Here is a 27,008-nt window from a genome sequence, read left to right as displayed (position 1 = left end):
TCCCATAGAGACGATCGTAGAGATGCTGGATGTAGTCTTGTGGAACGGCTTGCCATGCCATTTCCACCTGGCGCCTCAGTTGGACCAGCGTTCGTGCTGGACGTGCAGACCGCGTGAGACGACGCTTCATCCAGTCCCAAACATGCTCAATGGGGGACAGATCCGGAGATCTTGCTGGCCAGGGTAGTTGACTTACACCTTCTAGAGCACGTTGGGTGGCACGGGATACATGCGGACAGGCATTGTCCTGTTGGAACAGCAAGTTCCCTTGCCGGTCTAGGAATGGTAGAACGATGGGTTCGATGACGGTTTGGATGTACCGTGCACTATTCAGTGTCCCCTCGACGATCACCAGTGGTGTACGGCCAGTGTAGGAGATCGCTCCCCACACCATGATACCGGGTGTTGGCCCTGTGTGCCTCGGTCGTATGCAGTCCTGATTGTGGCGCTCACCTGCACGGCGCCAAACACGCATACGACCATCATTGGCACCAAGGCAGAAGCGACTCTCATCGCTGAAGACGACACGTCTCCATTCGTCCCTCCATTCACGCCTGTCGCGACACCACTGGAGGCGGGCTGCACGATGTTGGGGCGTGAGCGGAAGACGGCCTAACGGTGTGCGGGACCGTAGCCCAGCTTCATGGAGACGGTTGAGAATGGTCCTCGCCGATACCCCAGGAGCAACAGTGTCCCTAATTTTCTGGGAAGTGGCGGTGCGGTCCCCTACGGCACTGCGTAGGATCCTACGGTCTTGGCGTGCATCCGTGCGTCGCTGCGGTCCGGTCCCAGGTCGACGGGCACGTGCACCTTCCGCCGACCACTGGCGACAACATCGATGTACTGTGGAGACCTCACGCCCCACGTGTTGAGCAATTCGGCGGTACGTCCACCCGGCCTCCCGCATGCCCACTATACGCCCTCGCTCAAAGTCCGTCAACTGCACATACGGTTCACGTCCACGTTGTCGCGGCATGCTACCAGTGTTAAAGACTGCGATGGAGCTCCGTATGCCACGGCAAACTGGCTAACACTGACGGCGGCGGTGCACAAATGCTGCGCAGCTAGCGCCATTCGACGGCCAACACCGCGGTTCCTGGTGTGTCCGCTGTGCCGTGCGTGTGATCATTGCTTGTACAGCCCTCTCGCAGTGTCCGGAGCAAGTATGGTGGGTCTGACACACCGGTGTCAATGTGTTCTTTTTTCCATTTCCAGGAGTGTATGTGTGTGCTTATGTAGTATCTTTGCTATTTTACGTGAATTTATCTTTCTACACATAATTTTATTATTATGCTGTGATTGGCTGGGGAGGGGAGAGGGAGGGGGAAAGGGGGTATGGTTTGTTTTTCTTTAAATTTTCGTCCTAGTACAATAGGGTTAGTTCAGCAGTGTTATTTATCAATTTATCAATGGTTGTTTCATTTTAATGAAACACTCTAATTGGCTGGAGAAAGGGAGGGAGTGTAGGTTTTTTTTTTTTCCAGCCAAAGTACATTTATTACATACCATTGACGGAGGATACTGAATAACTTCAAAGAAATGTACTTTGTTTTATATTACCACGAAATAGGAGAGAGGGTGTCGTGGATATGATACGTGAGTTGATGTGGCGATCGTGAAAACACAGGCGTCCTAATCTGCAGTGAGATCTTTTCAAGAACTCTGTCACCAACTTTCTCCCCTGAAAGCCAGATAGGAAGAAATGATCATCGTAGTACCCATGGTAAGAGAAATCACGATTTAAGTAACCGCTATTACCGCACACTGTTCGAGAGTGGAACGTTGGAGAAATAGTTTGAATCGATGAACACTCTGGGAAGCACTGAAGTGTAAATGTGAGAGCAGTCATGTAGATGTAGATGTGAAAGTGCGTGGAAGCCTGTTCCAGTGGGCTAATGGTCGTCCCTCGAGGCAGTAATTTGTGGAGAAACTTATTGAAAGACAAGCTCACAGTCCTAAAACGTTCTGACTTATTTCGCTATTAAGTGCAATGTCGGACCAATCACTGTCCTAGGAACGACTGTCCAGGACAGAGATTTCTATAAATGTCGACGTTAAGCCATTGCATGACCTTGCCTCATACCGATCACCATCTCAAAACTCCAGAATATCTGATACTTGAACAAACCCCACTTACCGGTTAAACGTACTATAAATCCTTGAGCAGGTAGTCTTTCCTTTCTGCCTGCCTTCACACCAGTCAGGTTCCTATGGTACTATTTCTTAACGTTGCGCCGTTTGGGCAACAAATCGTTCACAGAAAAAGTTCACTGTAGTGTGCAAACAGCTCTAGCATACCTGTCATGACCCGTCACAAAGCACTTAATACCGATGCTTTTCTGAAACGATAATGTTTATTTTTTTTCTTCACAATTTCGGTAACATAAAATGATTACTAAAGATGGGGCTTAGTCGTGCTGCATCCAGCAATAGTTAACATACCGTTAGAATGGGTCGACGGGTAAAGCGAAAGGTGTATTCAACGATTATAATATGTTCACCAGATTATAGACGATCTGGAAGGTACATACAGTTTAAACAATATTAACACAAAAGATAGGAGAAAGTATCAAACCAATCAAAAGAGTAATGACGTGGAAGGGAAGAAGTCATAATTCATTTCCGTTTTTCTTAGCAATATTAGCATGCTTCACACCGGAAATAGATTTTAACTACATGAAACACATAATGCACTTATTTACAGACCTACACAAGGAATTCCTTTGAATAAAGTTACCACAAAAAGATTTATGTTTGGCTAAATCACATATATTTATCAAGCACATTACGCGTCACATAGCATTAGAAAACTGACATATACCACCATGCACCCCCCCCCCTCCCTCTCTACACACACACACACACACACACACACACACACACACACACACACAGACTGCTACGGTCGCAGGGTCGAATCCTGCCTCGGGCATGGATGTGTGTGATATCCTTAGGTTAGTTAGGTTTAAGTAGTTCCATTGGCAAAAGATTCCGGAATAGTCCCCCATTCGGATCTCCGGGATGGGACTGCCAAGGGGGAGGTTACCATGAGAAAAAGATTGAATAATCAACGAAAGGATAATGTTCTACGAGTCGGGGCGTGGAATGTCAGAAGCTTGAACGTGGTAGGGAAACTAGAAAATCTGAAAAGGGAAATGCAAAGGCTCAATCTAGATATAATAGGGGTCAGTGAAGTGAAGTGGAAGGAAGACAAGGATTTCTGGTCAGATGAGTATCGGGTAACATCAACAGCAGCAGAAAATGGTATAACAGGTGTAGGATTCGTTATGACTAGGAAGGTAGGGCAGAGGGTGTGTTACTGTGAACAGTTCAGTGACCGGATTGTTCTAATCAGAATCGATAGCAAACCAACACCGACAACGATAGTTCAGGTACACATGCCGACGTCGCAAGCTGAAGATGAGCAGATAGAGAAAGTGTAAGAGGATATTGAAAGGGTAATGCAGTATGTAAAGGGGGACGAAAATCTAGTAGTCATGGGCGACTGAAATGCAGTTGTAGGGGAAGGAGTAGAAGAAAAGGTTACAGGAGAATATGGGCTTGGGACTAGGAATGAAAGAGAAGAAAGACTAATTGAGTTCTGTAACAAGTTTCAGCTAGTAATAGCGAATATCCTGTTCAAGAATCACAAGAGGAGGAGGTATACTTGGAAAAGGTCGGGAGATACGGGAAGATTTCAATTAGATTACATCATGTTCAGACAGAGATTCCGAAATCTGATACTGGATTGTAAGGCGTACCCATGAGCAGATATAGACTCAGATCGCAATATAGTAGTGATGAAGAGTAGGCTGAAGTTCAAGACATTAGTCAGGAAGAGTCAATACGCAAAGAAGTGGGATACGGAAGTACTAAGGAATGACGAGATACGTTTGAAGTTCTCTAACGCTATAGATACAACAGTAAGGAATAGCGCAGTAGGCAGTACAGCTGAAGAGGAATGGACATCTCTAAAAAGGGCCATCATAGAAGTTGGGAAGGAAAACATAGGTACAAAGAAGGTAGCTGCGAAGAAACCATGGGTAACAGAAGAAGTACTTCAGTTCATTGATGAAAGGAGGAAGTACAAACATGTTCCGGGAAAATCAGGAATGCAGAAATACAAGTTGCTGACGAATGAAATAAATAGGAAGTGCAGGGAAGCTAAGACGAAATGGCTGCAGGAAAAATGTGAAGACATTGAAAAAGATATGATTGTCGGAAGGACAGACTCAGCATACAGGAAAGTCAAAACAACCTTTGGTGACATTAAAAGCAACGGTGGTAACATTAAGAGTGCAACGGGAATTCCACTGTTAAGTGCAGAGGAGAGAGCAGATAGGTGGAAAGAATACATTGAAAGCCTCTATGAGGGTGAAGATGAATCTGATGTCATAGAGAAAGAAACAGGAGTCGATTTAGAAGAGATAGGGGATCCAGTATTAGAATCGGAATTTAAAAGAGCTTTGGAGGACTTACGGTCAAATAAGGCAGAAGGGATAGATATCATCAGAATTTCTAAAATCATTGGGGGAAGAAGAATGGAATAGAAAATTGAGAATGCGCTAGGTGACGATCAGTTTGGCTTTAGGAAAAGTAAAGGGACGAGAGAGGCAATTCTGACGTTACGGCTAATAATGGAAGCAAGGCTAAAGAAAAATCAACTTTCATAGGATTTGTCGACCTGGAGAAAGCGTTCGACAATATAAAATGGTGCAAGCTGTTCGAGATTCTGAAAAAATTAGGGGTAAGCTATAGGGAGAGATGGGTCATATACAATATGTACAACAACCAAGAGGGAATAATAAGAGTGGACGATCAAGAACGAAGTGCTCGTATTAAGAAGGGTGTAAGACAAGGCTGTAGCCTTTCGCCCCTACTCTTCAATCTGTACATCGAGGAAGCAATGATGGAAATAAATGAAAGGTTCAGGAGTGGAATTAAAATACAAGGTGAAAGGATATCAATGATACGATTCGCTGATGACATTGCTATCCTGAGTGAAAGTGAAGAAGAATTAAATGATCTGCTGAACGGAATGAGCAGTCTAATGAGTACACAGTATGGTTTGAGAGTAAATCGGAGAAAGACGAGGGTAATGAGAAGTAGTAGAAATGAGAACAGCGAGAAACTTAACATCAGGATTGATGGTCACGAAGTCAATGAAGTTAAGAAATTCTGATACCTAGGCAGTAAAATAATCAATGACGGACGGAGCAAGGAGGACATCAAAAGCAGACTCGCTATGGCAAAAAAGGCATTTCTGGCCAAGAGAAGTCTACTAATATCAAATACCGGCCTTAATTTGAGGAAGAAATTTCTGAGGATGTACGTCTGGAGTACAGCATTGTATGGTAGTGAAACATGGACTGTGGGAAAAACCGGAACAGAAGAGAATCGAAGCATCTGAGATGTGGTGCTACAGGCGAATGTTGAAAATTAGGTGGACTGATAAGGTAAGGAATGAGGAGGTTCTACGCAGATTCGGAGAGGAAAGGAATATGTGGAAAACACTGATAAGGAGACGGGACAGGATGATAGGACATCTGCGAAGACATGAGGGAATGACTTCCATGGTACTAGAGGGAGCGGTAGAAGGCAAAAACTGTAGAGGAAGACAGAGATTGGAATACGTCAAGCAAATAATTGAGGACGTAGGTTGCAAGTGCTACTCTGAGACGATGAGGTTAGCACAGGAAAGGAATTCGTGGCGGGCCGCATCAAACCAGTCATAGACTGAGGACCAAAAGAAAAGTTCTAAGTTCTAGGGGACTGATGACCACAGAAGTCCCATAGTGCTCAGAGCCATTTGAACCATTTTTTGAATACACACACACACACATATATATATATATATATATATATATATATATATATACATATATATATATATATATATATATATATATACGGTCTAGGATGTCCCACATAGCTTCTAGACCACTTTTAGCACCAGACCCCTGCTAGCGTAGGAAACATCTGACCAACTTTTACACAATAACCTAGATAACGGCAAAGTAGCAAACATTTCGTCCATAAGATAATCTAAAGGAGATCGAAACGTGAAGAAATAAAGCCTGTTAAATTCCCTTCAACGCTGACAGACTGAAATTCGGAATGTTGTTTGACATCATTCGGTTGATCTGCTAACTGTTAGAACTGATATATTATTAAATATTTTGCACATTTTTTCCGTACTGGAGAACTACATTTGACAGCTTGTCTCGTGATTGACATTAATTCATTTTGACTGAGCTCTTATTAAAGTAAAGCTCGTTCAATTTATTACAGAAGTAATACTACACCAGTTAACAAAGATGCACATGGGATACCAAGTGAGTTATTATGTAGACCAAAGCCGTACGGAAGATGCTGCACGTAGTACTCGTTGCCATGTGAGACTGCAGTGAAGCGCAGAAGACGTCAGTTGCTATTCCTGAGAATGTACTTAGGCCCTTCCTTTGATCCTCTCCAGGAGAGACTGCCGCAGTTGCCCCCTGCTGACCTTTCCAGTGGCCATGCGAGGGATGGAGTCTACTAGGAAGACACCCCCATGTAGCAGCTTCTCCTCGCTGCCCCGGGCTTTCTCTGAAATGCAACACATGCCGCGTCTTCATTTCTCTGCAGTGAGAACTGTGGGTTACGTAGACAACAGTGGTGTAGCACATAAGGGGTTCCCTATTAATGATAGGTATAACAACACACCAGATGTGGGGGTAACTTGCAGCAATGTTAGATGATAATAATAATGGTAAAACCCACACCATGATATGTAAAAATAGTGACTAATGTTTTATTATAACTTTAAATTGCACCTACGTAGTTCTCAGGGGATGACTTATATCTAAATGCGTTACAGAAGCAGCTTTGAACACACTAAGCTGTTGCAGATAATTTTCTGCGAGAGTCAAGCGTAGTGCCTGTGAATAGCTTTGTAACAGCCATTAGAGCACAATGCTACGTAACAGTTTGTCAAAAACAATCAATAGAGATAGATGAGATGCTGATGTAAATGTACGCATCAGAAGTTGTTGGCAGTGATAAATGTTTCCACTGTACGTTCAGACTTCATCGTGAGAAACATTATGATGAAGCACCACCATTGGTCCGGATGTCAACAACCGTTTTACACGAACAAGTGTGACGTTAATAAAAGTTTGCATGAGTGAAATGTTTTTCTTAATTTGTACCTCTCCTCCCTCCCCGGCCGCCCGCCCGCACACACACACACACACACACACACACACACACACACACACACACACACACAAAGCGAATGGAAAAACGTATGGGATCTGTTTTTTCACAAGATCCATCTTCACATGGGGTTCAACCTGGTGTTGTAAGTTTGACGTCAGTTAGGACAAGACAGCCAATAATCACAGAGCACTGTTTTCTGCATATCGTTTCAACGGACATCCAAATAAGTGTGCTGTCAACGCTTAAATTGTTTCCAAGTGTTGTCTTCGGCGACACCTTCCAAAAATGTTAGAAACGTTGCCAACATTGCATTTTTCGTTAGCATACGTAGTCAGGACTGCAAGTAAGGCTCTTGGTGCAACGTATGTCGATCACTCAAAACTACACAGGTGTGAGCAGAAATTTGGAAGCACCATAAATATAACATATTACCATGTTTAATATGGTGTAGGAAATTCGCTGCCATTCAAAACAGCTTCCAGTCGTGTCGGAATAGACAAATACTGGTCCTGTATGTTTGCGAAGAAAATCTTGTATCATTAATTCTGTATAATAGTGGCAAGTTCAGGTAACGATAAGCGAGGTAAAAAGCGGTCTTGCACCGTTCTCTGCAAAGTAGACCACGACGGCTCAATAATATTCAGATTTGGTGATGGTGGTGCCCGCAAGAGATGCAACAATTTATCTTGCGCACACAAATCCAGGCCTGGATGCTCCTAGGTGTGTGATGCGGGGCACTGTAGTGTTGTAACACAGCATGACCATTAGGGAACCAACACTGTAGCATGCGCCGGACCTGATCTGCAAAAATCGACAATGTTTCACTCTTGAGACGTAAACTCGACCAGAAGATGGAAACACTGTGAAACAAGAAACATCAGATGAAATGACATTTCTGCATAATTGCTTCATAGACCAGGTTTTAAGCCTTCGGTATCAAGTTATCTTGTTACTGGTATTTTCATCACTGATGACTGGTTTTGGAACTCCAACACGTCCTCGGTTCCCTGATTACGGAGCTCCCTACGTCTTGTTTCGGTGTGACAGTGTTCGAGAGTGCGGGCATTCGCTTGTGCGATGCTTTTGCAGTTGACCTCGTATTTCTCGTCACAATCCTCTTTAATAACGGTCAGTCACGACCACTGAACCTACACTTTCGTTCGCGTTGACTTAGAGGTTGATGCTTTTCCGTATTCCCTGCAGGCGGTATAAATGGTCGATGTGGCGCCTCTAGAAACACCAAACAATCTGGCTACCCTACTTACGGAAGGACCCAGCGACGATTACCAATAATTTGCCCACTTTAGAAGGCACTGAGCTCCGAGATAATGCACTCACGACTACTCAGAATATTTTTATGACTACGAGTGATACATTCAACGCGTCGAGGATATTGCATAGGTGCCGTTTGCGGCCAAATACAAAGGTGCAACCTGCAAGCTTGCATAGCATCGGTAGTTCCGTTCATGCGTTTCTTTCTCATGGTCTTGCATATTTTTGTCCAACCCCTATACATTACACATGTCTAACGTACCAAACCGTGGTAGGTGAAAATCACCACCAGAAGCGTGGATGGTAAATCGAAAGGGTTGCAAAGAAACGACGGGTCCCCTTACAGACAGATGTATCGGTTTGCTACGGAGCGACCTTCCTTGCCGCCAAAACTACGGTGTTAACCACCGGAATACAAAATGAACAAATCACAGGCCAGCGCTTAATTGTGGATGTACTCTTTCCTGCAGAAAGCGTAGCTGGCTTCATTTCAAATAGACAAAGAGAGCCTAAGTTCCAGAATGTCACCTAGGGAGATTTTTTTCCCTTATTCAACACACAGCTGATAGAAAATCAATATTGAAGGTCTGAGTAAGGTCGATGAAGCTGCCGACTCATAACTAGGTAACGCAACCAAAGCTGTGCGAATATCTCTGCAGAGGAAGTGTTCGAAAAGACAGTTGTTGCTGGGACCTCGAGAACTGCAGATGCATAGAGGCAACATCAGATTTGAGTGACGTTCCACACTGCCTAGATGTGGCTCTTCCAATACTTTAGTCGTACAGCGTTGTGGCTTCCTCTTAACTGTCAATTTGTGGTTTAGTTAACTTTCAAAGAGAAAATTAGTAGAAGCTGAGACTTCTGATTTTCCAGCGCTAGTCAATGGTTTAATTGTGTTAAAATATTAGCCTAATAGTTAACTTACACATCTTGTATGATTAGAAAGGGAGTTTTACGTGTGATACGCTGAAGCAGCTGTAAATGGATCATGCTCATAGCAATAAAAATCCCATTTACATTACTTTCATGAATTTATTTCAGGATGACATTGTGCCACTAATATATACAGAGTGTTAAATGTATCCGTTGTGCACAGGGCACATAGATGACAGCTTGGGTTGGGAATGACGCCACACCGCTTTTTTTTTTTGTTTTAATTTTGTCCTTCATTACACATACGCAACAGACATTTGCTCCATATATACCATTTCGGCTCTTACGGAATTTGTGAAGAGAGTTCATCAAAATGCTACTGATAATAAAAACACACACACACACACACACACACACACACACACAGCCGGCCGGTGTGGCCGAGCGGTTCTAGGCGCTTCATCTAGAGCTGCGCGACCGCTACGGTCGCAGGTTCGAATCCTGCCTCGGGCATGGATATTTGTGATGTCCTTAGGTTAGTTAGGTTTAAGTAGTTCTCTGTTCTAGGCGACTGATGACCTCAGCTGTTAAGTCCCATAGTGCTCAGAGCCATTGGAATACACACACAAAATGTTTGATACTTCACTTGTTAGCGTAGTCATTTCTAAGAATATGAGGTTCCTCATGTGATTGTGCGCGATTCGACAGCAAAGGTTTTTAGTTGAGCAGCTGTGTGCACTGTATTTGTTATTAAATCCCAGAACCTTATAGATGGCCGTTATGAGTAATGAAGTGCAGCAAGTCAATGACTCGTAGCGCCCCCCAGGGCGGCGCTGCAGTAACTGTCTTAGCTGCCGTACCGTCTATGGGGACGCAGCACTCCTGTTGTACTGTGGCTGGTGCCCTCTGAATGCTCCAAGTCTGCGAGCATACCCTGTGCTGGCACTTAAGTGACAGTTCCGTTAAAATGGTAGAGTTTAGCTAATGTACGAAGGTCGTAGCGCCACTGTGAGCCAAGTAGTGTAAGCCCAGCCGAGCAAACAAAATGGTTCAAATAGCTCTAAGCACTATGGGACTTAACATCTGAGGTCATCAGTCCCCTCCGAGCCTACAGAGTGCCGTGCTAACGATTGTCTCTTGAGATGCAGAAATAGCCGAAAAACATAGTAGGTATTAGAAGGCTGCGCTTTCAAACAGCATTTACAGTCAATATTCTCACAAAATACTTCTTACTTTTATGTAATTAAAGCTTAAAAATCGTTGACTATCAAGATTCAGTCACGTGATCGAAAACGCTCTGTTATTGGCTGAAGCTCTGATCACGTTACCGACTAGGAGTAAGACGAAGTTACACGTGTGTTACATGTGTGATAGCGGAAGTTGCAAGGATTTTACATACTTTTTCGGCATACGGTTTATCTATTTAGTGATGGAAAACGCAGTTAAACTTTTACGTGACAATAGATAGGAAGGTTGTAAACGCTGATAGTGGAATCCTTGTGAAAGTTGATCCGTTTATGCTCCACTCATTTAGAGCGGCGATATGTGCAACGGTGGAAATTCTCTTCCCTGCTCCCTGGAACATCATTAAACTCGCTCGAAACTGAGGAATGAGAGAACTTTTGCAAATGGTTTCGTATATTGTAACTACACTCCTGGAAATTGAAATAAGAACACCGTGAATTCATTGTCTCAGGAAGGGGAAACTTTATTGACACATTCCTGGGGTCAGATACATCACATGATCACACTGACAGAATCACAGGCACATAGACACAGGCAACAGAGCATGCACAATGTCGGCACTAGTACAGTGTATATCCACCTTTCGCAGCATTGCAGGCTGCTATTCTCCCATGGAGACGATCGTAGAGATGCTGGATGTAGTCCTGTGGAACGGCTTGCCATGCCATTTCCACCTGGCGCCTCAGTTGGACCAGCGTTCGTGCTGGACGTGCAGACCGCGTGAGACGACGCTTCATCCAGTCCCAAACATGCTCAATGGGGGACACATCCGGAGATCTTGCTGGCCAGGGTAGTTGACTTACACCTTCTAGAGCACGTTGGGTGGCACGGGATACATGCGGACTTGCATTGTCCTGTTGGAATAGCAAGTTCCCTTGCCGGTCTAGGAATGGTAGAACGATGGGTTCGATGACGGTTTGGATGTACTGTGCACTATTCAGTGTCCCCTCGACGATCACCAGTGGTGTACGGCCAGTGTAGGAGATCGCTCCCGACACCATGATGCCGGGTGTTGGCCCTGTGTGCCTCGGTCGTATGCAGTCCTGATTGTGGCGCTCACCTGCACGGCGCCAAACACGCATACGACCATCATTGGCACCAAGGCAGAAGCGACTCTCATCGCTGAAGAAGACACGTCTCCATTCGTCCCTCCATTCACGCCTGTCGCGACACCACTGGAGGTGGGCTGCACGATGTTGGGGCGTGAGCGGAAGACGGCCTAACGGTGTGCGGGACCGTAGCCCAGCTTCATGGAGACGGTTGCGAATGGTCCTCGCCGATACCCCAGGAGCAACAGTGTCCCTAATTTGCTGGGAAGTGGCGGTGCGGTCCCCTACGGCACTGCGTAGGATCCTACGGTCTTGGCGTGCATCCGTGCGTCGCTGCGGTCCGGTCCCAGGTCGACGGGCACGTGCACCTTCCGCCGACCACTGGCGACAACATCGATGTACTGTGGAGACCTCACGCCCCACGTGTTGAGCAATTCGGCGGTACGTCCACCCGGCCTCCCGCATGCCCACTATACGCCCTCGCTCAAAGTCCGTCAACTGCACATACGGTTCACGTCCACGCTGTCGCGGCATGCTACCAGTGTTAAAGACTGCGATGGAGCTCCGTATGCCACGGCAAACTGGCTGACACTGACGGCGGCGGTGCACAAATGCTGCGCAGCTAGCGCCATTCGACGGCCAACACCGCGGTTCCTGGTGTGTCCGCTGTGCCGTGCGTGTGATCATTGCTTGTACAGCCCTCTCGCAGTGTCCGGAGCAAGTATGGTGGGTCTGACACACCGGTGTCAATGTGTTCTTTTTTTCCATTTCCAGGAGTGTAGATTGTCGACTACCAGTCATGAGCTAGGAGCCAAAGTACAAAAAAGTTATTCTTGCCAAATCTTAGTACTGAAACGCAAGAAATTCAGTAGACACACACATCCTAGCAGGCGCTTTCTGCCATAATGGATATGTATCTACCAGCGTTGCAAGACGTCACATGTTCGACTCCAGGAATTGTCATTTACTATTAAAAATTTCACACGAAATACAAAAATAGCCTTAGCAAGACTGATTGTAGCAGTATTTTCGATGGTAGGATGTGTCATTTATAGCTTCACATTAATCGTAATCTATGAAATGGACAACAGAGGATAAATACATGCCGGCCGGGTGGAAGAGCGGTTCTAAGAGCTACAGTCCGGAACGGCGCGACCGCTACGGTCGCGGGTTCGAATCCTGAATTAGGCTTGGATGTGTGTGATGTCCTTAGGTTAGTTATATTTAAGTAGTTCTAAGATCTAGGAGACTGATGACCTCAGCAGTTAAGTCCCATAGTGCTCAGAACCATTTGATAAATGCATTTACTACCCGAACAAACAATTCGCAATTTTGGAAAGCATTGCTAGTAGTGTAGATACCGTCATACGCCCACAGTATAACGAAGTTTAGGACGTTGAGGTTTTTTGTACGGAGAGAAACAAAGCGAGCACAGCACGCACATAACACCAACATAAGGCCTGTGATGTTCGTGAGTGTAAACTAACGTCAGTGTCTGAAGCAGACTTACTCCATCTTTATGTAAGATAACGAAACTTTAAAAGTTTAAACAATAAGGACCCTAGCTGGACAGTACGAAGATAAAAAGAACTTAGTTTCTCATAAAGTAAAACCTGTGTGGTCACACTAACTACAAAATATCTTTTTGAACGTGACGTGTGTGAACAGCAATTGGAATCGTAAGCGCAAGTAATCAACAAGGAATACACAGTAATAATTTGTTTCTCATCGGTGTGGTGAAGAGTTGTACTTCTGAATATGAGAGGATTGTCGAGTCGCTTGACAAATAAAATTACGAGCATGATATTGGATATAACGACAATTTTCACTGAGAGTTTTCTTTCGCTAAATGGCGCTGTCCTTCCCTGTAACAGAGGGAAAGCATATCTCTAACGTAAACATATTTTTAATTAACTTAGTGAACGTGTGCGTGGAAGCGGTAGCAATTTGCCGGTAGAGTGCAACCACATTTTGCGAATATTCTCATACTCCGGAACATTCAAAAACAATTTTTCAGCTGTTTTTATATACTGGGTGGAGAAAAATAGTCTCACGAAATTTTAACCCTGGATAGCTGATGCCAGTAGCAACCAAAATTACTAATGCTTTGTTGGTCGACAACGCGCTCTGTTTGGCCGTGAGATTCCCCTGTTGCCGTTCTTCGGTTGACGGGCAGCGTTATGGTTGTCGGTTCACACATACAAACGTCCCTCACCCCATCGCCGTCCGAACGTGATACGTGCAAGTGTCGAAAAGGTCTTGCTGTTTGTCTCCACCTCACGTCAGAGGCATTCACACATAAGCTTCGCTTCGGAGCACACACACACGTGACCTGCGATTTAGTCATACAGTGAGCATGCCGGCACAGTATTCGTTTGAAGAACGAGATATGGTTTTTGTTTATGGACTAGCTGACGGTAATGCGCATGAAGCTCGACGTTTGTACGAGGAACGGTACCCAGCAAGACGCCACACACACCCGCAAACGTTTACAGCAATTCACCGACGACTTGGCGAACCAGGCTCGTTAGCGGGATATCATGGTGATGGATGATGCTGGAAGACCTCAACACGACGGCATGCTGCATTTGAAGAGACTGTTATTGAGCGCTTCGAGGAAGCACCTACGACAAGTACTCGAGTGGTTGGACACGACATGCGGGTCACTCATAGGTTAGTCAGGGAGGTTTTGAGAGATGACGGCCATCATCCATTTAGTTTCCAGCCTGCTCAAGATCTAAATCCTGTGGCGGACTATGAACACCGGCTAGAGTTTTCCCGGTGGTTTCTACTGCGTGTTGCACGAGATCCCGACTTCCCCGCCATTGTGTTGTTTACCGACGATTGCAAAAAAATGTTCAAATATGTGTGAAATCTTATGGGACTCAAGTGCTAAGGTCATCAGTCCCTAAGCTTACACACTACTTAACCTAAATTATCCTAAGGACAAACACACAGACACCCATGCCCGAGGGTGGACTCGAACCTTCGCCGGGACCAGCCGCAAAGTCAATGACTGCAGCGCCCAGACCGCTCGGCTAATCCCGCGCGGCCCGACGAGTGCACCTTCCATCGGGATGGCCCTTACAACACTCGTAACGTTCATTACTGGGCACGGGGAAAACCTCACGTCACGTACGTCCATGGGCACCAGGAACGCTTTTTGCTCAATATTTCGGCAGGCATTGTGGGTGACCTTCTGATTGGGCCGGTCCGTCTACCTCCTCGACTTACCAGGGTAAATTACCTAAGTTTTTGAAAGAAACTCTACCCAGCCTGCTGGAAGATATTCCACTAGACATACTGCTGTGCAAGTGGTTGCAGCATGTTGGGGCGCCGGCACATAACAGTCGTGCTGTGCGCTGATATTTAAATAAACTTCTCGACGGCCGGGTAATTGGCAGGAATGCTCGTAGGACATGACCCCCGCGATCACCAGAGCTCACGCCACCGGACTCTTTCCAGTGGGGATTTTTCCAGGTCCTAGTTCACCCACTCGGATGACCGACGAGAAATTAATGGATCGCACTCAGCATGCCACCAATCACATCAGGCCAATGCCAGGAATCTTTGAAAGAGTTCGACGAAACACCGTTCGACGTTACCATGCTTTTGCCGCGTCAGAGGGTCGCCAGTTCGAGCATCTGCTTTAAGTTAACAATACCCTAGCTACAAAAGAGGCCCTTTTCAGGGCCGACATAATTTGTAAGAGAAGGGTTTGTTAACGGTACGCCTTATCATGAAACTACAAAGGATGTGTCGGGCCCCCAGTGTGGAAGGCTGGTGCACTACCATCAAGCGAGCGGGCCGCCTTCGATACATCGCTATCTCCGACAGGCAAAGCATTCGCGGTCATGCGTTGTCCAGAGCATCCGGCCACAGGGCAATCCCGCAGCCAATCGGAGCGCGTGGCGCCAAGTTTCCGTAGTTTACAAATTGTGCGGTGTCTACCTACATAACATTAGTAATTTTGATTCCTACTGGCATCAGCTATCCAGAATTAAAATTCGTAACACAGTTTTTCTCCACCCTGTATGTACTTGTACAATGTGATACTACACAACATTTGTAAACCATTTTCCGAAACATATATTCGAAAGCAAAACGTCACTGAACTAACATAAGGGAGTAGGAGCAGCGAGCTAGACAATGACGTTACAGGCATCACATGACTCGAATGGAGCGTTTTAGGCGGTTTTCTAATTACTGATTTTCTTTTTCGTTTCTGAGGAAAAAAGTATGTTAGGAGCCTACAATGATATAATAATTTAAGACAGTTTTCAGAAAGCAGCCAAGTACCCTATTGCCGTGCGCCAAAGGTTGTTTGTAGGCACTGTTACAACACTGGCGATTGTTTAGTTTGTTGAATTTTGTTTGTTCCTCCTTTGGTTAGTGGTGAGACAACTGTCGCCAAATGCTGTATTGTGCACGCACAGTTCTTGTCTTCGTTTATCATTGTAACTAACAACTATGAAGCACAGAACGAATCGATGTCACAACATTTATTACAAACAGTGCGAATACAATTCTCTTTTCTGAATGGTGTCCAAGCAAAAGTCACTCGGTCACAAAGATTTAAACTAAACAGTTAGCTTGTCCCAGATTCCAAGTGCATTCGAGATATGCTAGCTTGTACGATATCGTCCAGTATGTAAACACATTGTAACGTAGCAGATTATTACGGAATAACATTTATTGCAGTAAGATACGCAGACTTGGAGCCGTTGGCTGAAAGGAGGCTGCAGAATTGTGTCTTAGCGATGACTTATAACACAGCTATCGCTACGAGACAGCGTGAGAACGGACTACTGTGTCGTCTAGTACGAACGTATATACATACTCCCTACGAATGTAAATAAACCATAGTAAATATTATCCAATTCGTTTCAAACTTGGTATACTAGTTTTTGTTATTCAGTAGATCTCATCCAAATTTCGACTTTTTCTAAGAAATGGCTCTAAGCACTATAGGACGTAACATCTGAGGTCATCAATCCCCTAGACTTAAACCTAACTAACCTAAGGACATCACACACATCCATTCCCGAGGCAGGATTCGAACCTGCGACCGTAGCAGCAGTGCGGTTTCGGACTGAAGCGCCTAGAACAGTTCGATCACAGCGGCCGGCTTCGGCTTTTTATCTGTTATAGTTTCGGAGACTGAAAAAAGTACTTATGCCATAAAACCGACAATCAGTTCACAAAAGTTTGTTAGGAATAATAACAGTTGGTCTTTTGTTATCATTTGAAGTCATTACCAGAATTTTCAGGATATAACATAACTTAATTGGATTTTTTCTTTTCAGAAACTTTAGTTACATTGCATTTTTAGTATAAAATTAATGAAAAGTTAATATTTGGTTATCATGTTGTGTGAATAAACTGGAATGAATGAGAGTGTGTATGTGGACATACATTAAAATTCAATATTGTTTTCTGTAAAACTTGTCGAAATTGGACCGTGAGAAAGATATATTGTACCCACGTTGCTGATGACGTATGTCGAGGTGTGCGTACTTTTATAAAAGAGCAGCCAGAATATCAGTTGTAAGTGTAATCGGTTTCTAAATTAATTTCAAGATTATTTTTTCATTTCGATCTTTTTATTAAACATTATATTAATATCTCCATTTTGGAATGACGTAAATAACTTTCTGAAGAGTGATTGGCTTAGGCAAGTTTTGCCGCAAGAGTGATATAGAAGGATCATTCTGATTGGTCAGTCAGACTGATCAGCCAATCAGAATAAAGAGGTTCCCACATACAGAAAGTTAGATATGCAGAGAGTGGAGTAGCATCGAGATAGTCGCTCGCTAGCTATCGGATGTATAAGGTCATGTTAGATGTCACAGTGCGCATTATGTGTAAAATGAAGGAATATTGAGTTCCTCGAATTTTGTACGAATCATGACTAAAGCTGTTGCAGTTATGCACATTTTGATGAAACGGGACATTTCTGGATTGATTTGTTTGAAAGTTATGAGTTAGTGAAATTTCGGCCTTTAGTGAAAAATTCACGTGGCATTTTCTGCGTTCATTATGGAACACTTGGCGAACACTTCTATTATAGAAAACCACTGATAAGACCGAATGTGAAACTCACTTATAGTAGAAGATCAGTGATTGCTAGTTAGTGTATTCCATCGGGTCAGACTGGAAATCGATTTCTGGCTGCTTTTCCGTGTGAAATTAGTTGATTTGTCTTTGAACTGAGAATGATATAGTAATATCTCACTAAATGTGGACTTGATAGCCATTCCCAATTGTTGCCTAAACAATAAAAAGCCTTGTCTTGGAATTTTCGGACACTTATTAAAATCAAAGTACATTATACCACCGCCCGAAATATTGGAAAAAATGAACTTGCAGGAACTGTTTCGCAGCTAGAGTTACGCGGCCTCTGGATGGTAGGTATTAGGCCTGTTTTCTTCAACGCTGTTTTTTCGCTGTCTAGTAAGTACGTACAATTGCAGAGTGAAGGGACGTAGAATGGAAGCCGTACTGAGGTAGGTGGACATTTAATAAGAGAAGTACGAACCGACCTCGCCCCGCCGCACCTCGCAGACCACTGCAGAGCTCCAAGTGACTCTCGTAGTCAACTTCCATAGTACTCGTAGACAACTAACTGTAGCTGGGCAGTGCGACCCCCAAAATACGCTGTGAGAGGAAGGATTCTATCAGGCTCTAGTTCAGTGCACGTGACTGACGTCCCACAGTACTTCGGTCACGTTGGTGCCCTTTGGCAAAGTTTGTGTCCCCCCGCGGGTCTGACGAGAACTATAATGTAGCTATACTGCTTACGTCTGCTGAGCAGGCAACCCCGCAGACAGGGCCGTACTGCGGAAGGTCGCTGCGCAATTTGCATACAGCAGACGCAATCTCATAACATCTTAGTCTTGAGTGTTTGAAGAATTTCTTCCTGGTTGTTGGTAGTTGCCTGGATTTTATGCACTTTTGCCTCCTAGAATGATGTAAAATTGTAACTATTATTAGAGCTTAGTTAGACCCTTAGAATTCGTGGCGTACGCGATTCCTTACGACGACGTAAACCATATGTCGAACATGTTAACCTAAAATTGATGTTATGTGTAGGTACAAGGTTATAACAACCTTCAGGTTGGTAAAGAAACCTTTTCATAACTCCGACTACTTAATTACATCTATACCTTTAATATCAGCAGCTGATAAAAGTTAAATCTTTTTTTACACTAGAAACTTACAAATGAAGTGAGATAGTGCTACAGATTACTCCAAAGTCGCAACATCCCACTTGCATTCTGTATACATCCACATATTCACCTGACGAAGGAAGTTCATGCTTTCAAAATGCGTCGTGGAGATAAATAGTGACTGGTAACAGTAAACTTGTTGTTTCATTTGATATCAGAAACAGTCATGTTCTCACTTAAAGTTCGTAATGTACATTTTTGCCTTTTTTAAGGAGAACTGAAAAGTAATATTCCAGGAGTCTACCTGATGCATATTTTTGAAAACTGTTTTAACATCGGCAACTGTTAAATTAATATGTTGCAAGAGAAAGTATGAATGGTCTTACATTGTAGTTAATGCATTGAAGTTATTTTTTTAAGGGATAGGAGAGGGGAACACAGTCAACGTAAATTGCAGATACTCCTCCTCCAAATTCTACTATAAATAGCGAAGGTAACTTTTTTTTAATATTATAAGCTGGGAGTAGAAAGATCAGTAAGCTTACTTCCCAAACCCGTCTCCCTTGTCTCCAATAATTCATAAAGAAAATAGTCCTACACAAAGAAAGCTATGTTTGATCAATTTTTGTTCAAAGTTTGTCGGCGAAGCCATACCAAATGAATTCGAAAAAAGTCTGAAAGCTTACGAAGTGCCTTACTCGAAAATTACGTAACCATATTACGTACCAAAACAATACCACTACTCTGAGAGAGAAAAGTTTTTGTACTTGATTTCGTGCTTTTTCGGCACCTGTGAGTTGATAACAAGCAGGAGTTCTAGAACTTTTAGGATCAAATGATTTAGTCTTGTTAAGGAAAACGTGCAGTGATGCTAAATGTGTTTGGGGAAGACATCATCATCATCATCTAGAAGCAAAGACAAAGCTAACGTATAGAACTCACGTAAATTTCTCTTAAACATACACACTCGACGAGTGTTATCAGAAGTCAACACTCATCACTGAATGTGACTTGCTTGTCAGCCTACTCTTTTGCGGACTGTCTATCAATGAAGAAATTAAACACATAAATTCCTTTCTAAAATATTTGCTACTATCAAATGTAATGAATTCACCAGGAACTAAAATTTTGGACATAATTTTCAAAACGATTTCTTTATTTGTTGGAGTATGAGAGTTCATGACTATAAATACTACCTAATTTTTAATTAAATTACTGTCAACGGTTTATCGTAGGTCAAAGTTAGTAAGATAGAAAGAGAGAAAGGTAGGGAGACGACTGATAAAGGAAAACTCAGTTGCCGGCCGGAGGACCGAGCGGTTCTGGGCGCTACAGTCTGTAACAGCGTGAACAGCTACGGTCGCAGGTTCGAATCCTGCCTCGGGCATGGATGTGTGTGATGTCCTTAGGTTAGTTAGGTTTAAGTAATTCTAAGTTATAGGGGACTGATGGCCTCAGGAGTTAAGTAACATAGTGCTCAGAGCCATTTGAACCATTTGAAAACTCAGTTATCCAAAATAAGGAATTGAATCTTGTCCTTCAGTTAAGCAGTTATAATTTCCACTTGTATACAGTAAGGTCTTGATATGTGTGCAGGATGTAGTCAAGTGAATAAGAAAATTTTATAAACTTGGTTACGTGATATATTTGAGCTTTTTCCTTTGTATTTTGGTGTCTTGTGCTCCTTTCTTTCCAGTCAGAGAATACCTTGACAACCATTGTAACTATGAGCTGTTTCATTATGTTGCTTGCCGTTTTTAGGGATCCGTACCTGAATCCGTAAAAACATAACCCTCATGGATCACCTTTTGTCCGCATGCCTGTCTGTTCTCTGTCCGACTGATAAGGCCCTTATTTCTCAGGAACGGGTATTTGCAACAAGTTTAAATTTGAGTCACGTTGTGGACTGAAAAATTTAATTTCTCTTTAACGGGTAAATAAATTTGAAATACTAAGTTCTACGAGCTCCTGGCGGTGAACAAAATTTAAGGTTCTAACTCATTACGATGAAAAGATACGGCAATATGTGACACATACTCTGATACCCTAAACTCACTCGTCCAGAACATGTAAATGAACTATATGTACGATGGGCGTTGAATAAGTAACGGAACATTTTGTTGCTCGGCCAGTTTCGGTTGACAAAATTTGAAATTTGGTGCGGGCCATAGAGGAATATTTCCTCTTTAGCCCCTATAGTTTCATGAAGTTTCAATAGATGGCGGCGCTATACATGCTGTAATTGGTATGCCTTCCAAGCAGAGAGCTGTCATTGATTTGTTTTTGGCGGAAAACCAGAGTTTCACTAACATTCATGTGCGCTTGCAGATGTCTACGGAGACGTCCCAGCGAACAAAAGCAGAGCGAGTCGTTGGGCAACAACGTCGCGGAAACCTGTCAGATTTCCATCATGCCGTGTGGAACGTGCAGACACAGTCATTCGAGATGACCAATAGCTCACAATCAAACACTTCGCTGGTCAAAATGGTTCAAAAGGCTCTGAGCACTATGGGACCTAACTTCTGAGGTTATCAGTCCCCTAGAACTTAGAACTACGACCGTAGCGGTCGCCGGGTTCCAGACTGTAGCGCCTAGAACCCCCCGGCCACCCCGGCCGGCACTTCGCTGGTCAACTGGATGTCTTTGTAGTGCTGACCTATTTGTGCACCAATTGGGGTACTCAATGGTGTGAGACCGCTGTGTTCCTCACCGCCTAACAGAAGACTATAAACGGTATCGAAGGAATTGGTTGTGCGTTACGAGACTGAGCGTGCAATCTTTTATCGAACATCTACACATGAGATAAAACACGAGTTCAAAATGGCGAGCGGGAAACAAAACGCCAATCCATGGATTGACACCATATTGCCTGCCCTCCGCAGAAATTTCAAAGTCGGAACTGAACAGTTAAAGTTATAACGACGGTCTTCTGGGACTCTGGTTGGATTACTCTGTTTCATAAGCTCTCTCGTTACGCAACGATGAAGAGTATTGTGCTACCCACAAGAAATCTGAAGAAATGACTTCACTGTGTTCGTCGTCACAAAGACACAAAAGAACTTCTCTCTCTCCATGCCAGCGCAAGGGCTCGCACGAGTCTGCGCACCTGAGAATTGCTCACACAGCTTCTTTGCACTGCTCTTTCTCATCCACCTTACACGTCGGTTCTCGAGTCTTCCGTCTGTTTGGCCGAATGAAGGATGTGCTCTTCAGGAAGCAGCACATGGATGATAGGGTGATTACTGATGCAACAAGACGTTGACTTCGACATCGACCAGTGATAGTGACATGCGGGAATACAGGCCCTCCGAGTAAGGTGGCATAATGCCGTCGTAGTGAACCGAGGTTATGTTGAAAAATAGTGTTTTGTAGCAAAAAGAGTGGAGAATAACACGGTATATTGGAATCTTGAAGGAGACCAACCTTGCTTTCAGATACAGATGCGTTGCAGTAAATATTGACCGCCTCTCATACGTGTCAGACCTGATAGTTTAGCGCTGCACCGAGCACCTGGAAACCGAGAAGTCGAGGGATCGAATATCGATTGGTCGATAGATTTTTAAGCCTTCATTTTGACATAGCCTTCACCTCTCGACGATGTGAGGAGGCGGCAGAAACAACACTGAGCCGTGGCTGGCTCGTGGTATGCGCTGGATTAAACCTTCGTTACGATTCTGTGTTTGGTCTCCCGCGGTTATCGCGATTATGCTGTTATCCTTTCCTGCTGCGGGTGGCAGCAGAGGTGTGTATGAATACTCGCAGCTTGAACAATCTTTGACCTGGCGCTTATCGTTTCCGGCTGGGCGGTGTGCGACCAGCCGGTCGGTTGGCGTGGAGCAGCGAGGAATTCTCCCCGGGACGTAGTTTGGCCGGGGGCCGCTAGCTGTCTCTATGCGGTGTCGGAGTGTGTGGGGCTGTCCCCATTGCTACGAGGTCCGCGGTTCACCAACCCTGGACATGAAAGTTGAGTTTTGATTTAATCTACCAGCAAGTCAAGACCATACTGTGTCGTTTGGAGTTCGTTGTCGGCTGTTGGATATTCAAAAGTGGCTCAAATGGCTCTGAGAACTATGGGACATAACTTCTGAGCCATCAGTCCCCTAGAACTTACAACTAGTAAAACCTATCTAACCTAAGGACATCAACACATCCATACCCGAAGCAGGATTCGAACCTGCGACCTTAGCGGTCGCGCGGCTCCAGACTGTAGCGCCTACAACCGCTCGGCCACTCCGGGCGGCTGTTGGGATATTCCCGCAGCAACAACGTGGTTTTCAAGTTGGAAAATTCTAGCCACCCTCTGGTGGAGTTTCACTGCATTTGGTTATTTGAATTGCAGCGCACCAGTGGGATCTACTGACTTGTGGCCGTTAAAGTTCCGGTTACCTGTCCTAACCGTTGACGTAAATTTCAGGCAGTGTTGTTTCCTCATCGTGTTGTTGCTGTCCAGCACGGTGTGTAGTTTGACAGCTCCATGTATGGTTGGTTGTGGGCGCCAATCAATGTCTTCTTCGTTGTTCCCTTGAACTCGCTGTTGTGCACTGGACGGGTGAAGCTTAAGTTATCTTGTCGTTGGGTCCGTTGACTGTCGGGCGGTTGGGTTGTCGTCGGATCTTGAATCGGTGTCCCGACTGCCTGTCCCACCCAAGCGAGCGTTAGTGTTTGAATTCCAGGCCGACTCTCGAACATCTGAACGCCCTTGGGTGTACTGCCATTTTTCATTTGTTCTTGTTGTTTGTACTTGTATGGCTTCCAGCCGATTTTTTAAAATTAATATTGTTTTGCCCTTAAGGCGTAAAATTCTTTAGGCCTTCAGCCTAATTTAAAGAACTGTTTCACGTAAGATCTTTGGCATTTTAAAGATCTTAATGTTGTTGAATTTTAAGTGTTATGCCTTCAGCCGATTTGAAACTAATTTTTTTGCTCTTGAAGTTTCTGATTCTTTGAGCCTTCAGCCTAACTACAGAACTGTTTTAAGATAAGGCTTTGCCTTTTAAATTTCTGTTTTGGTTGAGTTTTACCTAATTAAGAACTGTTTTACGTAAGGCCTTTTTTTTAATTAATGTTGTTTAGCCTGAATTGTTGGGCTTTCAGCCGATTTTGAATTCAAATTGTTTGCTCTGAAAATCTCAGAATCTTTGGGCTTCAGCCTAAAAAAGAACTGTTTTAAGACAAGGCTTGCCTTTTAAATTTATGATTATGCTTGCGTTTTAAGTTATCGGCCTTCAGCCGTTTTTAAATTAAAGTGGCTTTCAACCGGTAATTATGCCCCAAAGATTAAAGCTGTGTGTTAAAAAAAATTTTTTTAGGCTCTTGTAATCAGATAATAAAGTTGTATGTTCGAGTGTAACTGACAGCCCCTTATTTTGGCGGCTTTCCACAATTTAAACTACCTGTCCTGTCCTGGGGGTTTAGCGGGCCGTTTCAGACACACAATTCGGATTCTACGAGAGACGGCAGGCCCTCTTTCCCCGATTGTATAGCTGGAGTAGTTTAGGGACATGCAAATCACCAAAGTCGTGTTCGGTAGAAAAAGTTGCACCAGGCCATTAAGCCACACGAAATTACATTTACTATATACATACATGATTAAGTTCATATGGAATTCTCAGAGCGCGAGTCCTACCCATTTGGCAGGTTTTTCTACATACTCAACAATCCATCTTCGTTGTGTGCCATCAAACGATTAGGTACAATAATAAATAGCTTCCGTCATCCCCAATTAGCCATACACCTTGTCGAGGCAGGGATGGCTTGACTGCCTCAACAACATAGATAGCTGTACCGATCCTGCAATCATAATAGAGCGTTATCTACTGACAGACCAGACAAACTTGGGGCTCATGAAGGGACCAACAGCCTTTTCAGTAGCTGCAGTGGCAACAGTGTGGATGATTGACCTTACGTTGTAATGCCAGTCGTGATGGCCTTGCTGTGCTAATACTGGAACAACTGGATGCAAGGAGAAACTACAGCCAGTATTTTTCCCGAGAATGTTATGCTATTACGTATGGTCATATAACGATGGCATCCACTTGGATGAAATACTCTAGAGGTAAGATAGTCTCCATTCGGATCCCCAGATGGGCAGTTCTCAGGAGGATACCGTCATCAGCAAATCCAAAACGGGCATTCTATGGATCGGACTGTGGAACGTAGCAAGTGTTAAATACGCGCAGGCAGGAGTGATTTACAATTTGTACAGACAGCATATTGCAGTTATAAGAGTAAAAAAACATGGAGAAGATGTAGTTGTGAAGGGAGTGAGACAGGATGGTAGTCTATTTCTGATGTAATTCTGTTCGAACATCGAGCAATCTGTAAAGGAAACTGAGGACAAATTTGGAAAGAGAATTTAAGTTCAGGGAGAAGAAATAAAAACATTGCGGGTTGCAGATGTAAATCTGTCTGAGCTGGCAAAGGATTTCGAAAAGCAATTGAACGGAATGCGTATGGTCTTGAAATGAGATTATAAAATGCACTTCAACAGAGGGGGAATCAGTGTAATGGAATGTAGCAGAATTATATCAGCTGGTGGTGAGCGAATTAAATTAGGAAATGAGACACTAATAAGGGTAGATGAGTTTTCCTCTTAGGGAACCAAAATGACAAATGTCGGCCGAAGCGTAGAGGATATACAACGCAGACTGGCAATAGCAAGGAGGTTAAGATAGATAAAGATCCGCATTCTAGTCCTAGAGGTCCAATCGGGCCCCGACCAGCCGCTATGTTATCCTCTCCCAATGGCGTCATCAGATGCGTTATGGAGGAGCGTATGTTCAGCACACTGCTCTCCCAGTGTTTGTCGGGTTTTCGAACTTGGAAACGCTTATAGTCGGGCGAGTAGCTTCTCAGTCGGCCTCAGAAGGCTACGTCCAATAGCAAAAAAACATTCCTGAAGGAGAGGAATTTGTTAACGTCTACTTCTAGTTCAAGTGTCAGAAGTCTTTTCTGAAGGTATCTGTCCGGAGTGTAGCATTTTATGGAAGTGAAATATGGATTATGAGCAATAGAGGCGAGGCAAGAGAAGTATCTTCTGAAATGTCTGTCACACAAGAATCTTGGCGATTATATCGAATAACTAACAAATAGCTGGGGAAAAATAGAAATACATGGTCAGACTTCATTAAAAGGAAGTATCTGTTGATACAATACATCCTTAGGCGCCAAGGAGCTTTAATAGAATAATAGTAGGAAGGTGGGGTGAAGGGGGTGGGGGAGGGAAGAGGAATGATAATGTAGACCAGCACTTGACTACAGTAAGTAGATGCTAATGGATGATGAATTAAGTTGTGGGTGTTATGCAGCGATCAAGAAGCTTGCAAGGGACAGACCGGTATGGATAGCTGCATCATACCAGTGAGCAGAATGAAGAGCTCACAAACAACCAGTAAAAAATTACTGATGCCTGGTAAATGAGAGCAGTGTAACATTAAATTCGTGTGGGCAATAGCCTGGAGCAGTTCTCCAATTAAACGATACTTCAGTGACTTTTGCCTCTAACCGACGCCGTTAATCGTACTAGGTAAGGCGGCTACAATTTGTGACGTGAAATCTGAAGCAGGTGTCGTTCATGGCGAATTTTCATGTTTTGAGAACTGAAGGCTAGGTTAACGGAAGACTGGAAAATCTCCATAATTCGAAAAGTATTCGACTCTGAGAGCTTTCAGTTCTAGTTACGCATTTTACCACTAGATACCAGCCCAGCATAGATGCGAGAGGTATTACGAGTATTGACTTAGTAATGGTACAGAAGTTTAGATTTTTCTTCTTGGATACTAACGTCTCATCTACTTCAATTCTACTCGTAACCATCAGTTTTCTGCATTGTCTCCCTCTGACTGTTAGATAAGGCGGGTGATTTTCTCCCACGCACGAGAAACATATCACATTCACATGGAGGTGGCCTAGCAGTTGGGCAGTAATTTTAACGTCCAGAAATCGCATGCTCTGTCTGTGGGGTAAGGGACTGCCTGATGGGTGCGTCACCCCCCTTCGGGTAAGTGACTTGGTACACTTACCTGCAGCGCTCGATAGCCATCAACTACAGGCGTCTATTAAAACAGGTCAAAGCAGCGCTAACCGATAACTGTGTTAGGACACGAAACATCCTGCAACGGACGTGCTATGCCAACGTTGATTTGACGTCGCGCACTCCCTGTGTGGCGTAGACGCTTCAAATCACGACATTTCTGGCCTG

The 27,008-nt window shown here is 44.1% G+C and overlaps 1 protein-coding gene across 1 annotated transcript in view; it reads right to left on the bottom strand.

The window, feature by feature from the left end:
* Positions 1–6,448: 6,448 nt before the first annotated feature.
* The window catches only part of LOC124804157 (4-coumarate--CoA ligase 1-like), a 68,152-nt gene continuing 47,592 nt past the window's right edge, over positions 6,449–27,008 (bottom strand). The window contains exon 9 of the mRNA XM_047264734.1: positions 6,449–6,588. Within this exon, the coding sequence (XP_047120690.1) occupies positions 6,449–6,588 (140 nt within the window). The remainder of the gene's footprint in view (positions 6,589–27,008) is intronic.

This window comes from Schistocerca piceifrons, chromosome 1 (assembly GCF_021461385.2).
Source record: "Schistocerca piceifrons isolate TAMUIC-IGC-003096 chromosome 1, iqSchPice1.1, whole genome shotgun sequence".
Lineage (NCBI taxonomy): Eukaryota > Metazoa > Arthropoda > Insecta > Orthoptera > Acrididae > Schistocerca > Schistocerca piceifrons.
The sequence above is the reverse complement of the archived record's forward strand: the minus strand, read 5'-3'. Positions and strand labels throughout refer to the sequence as shown.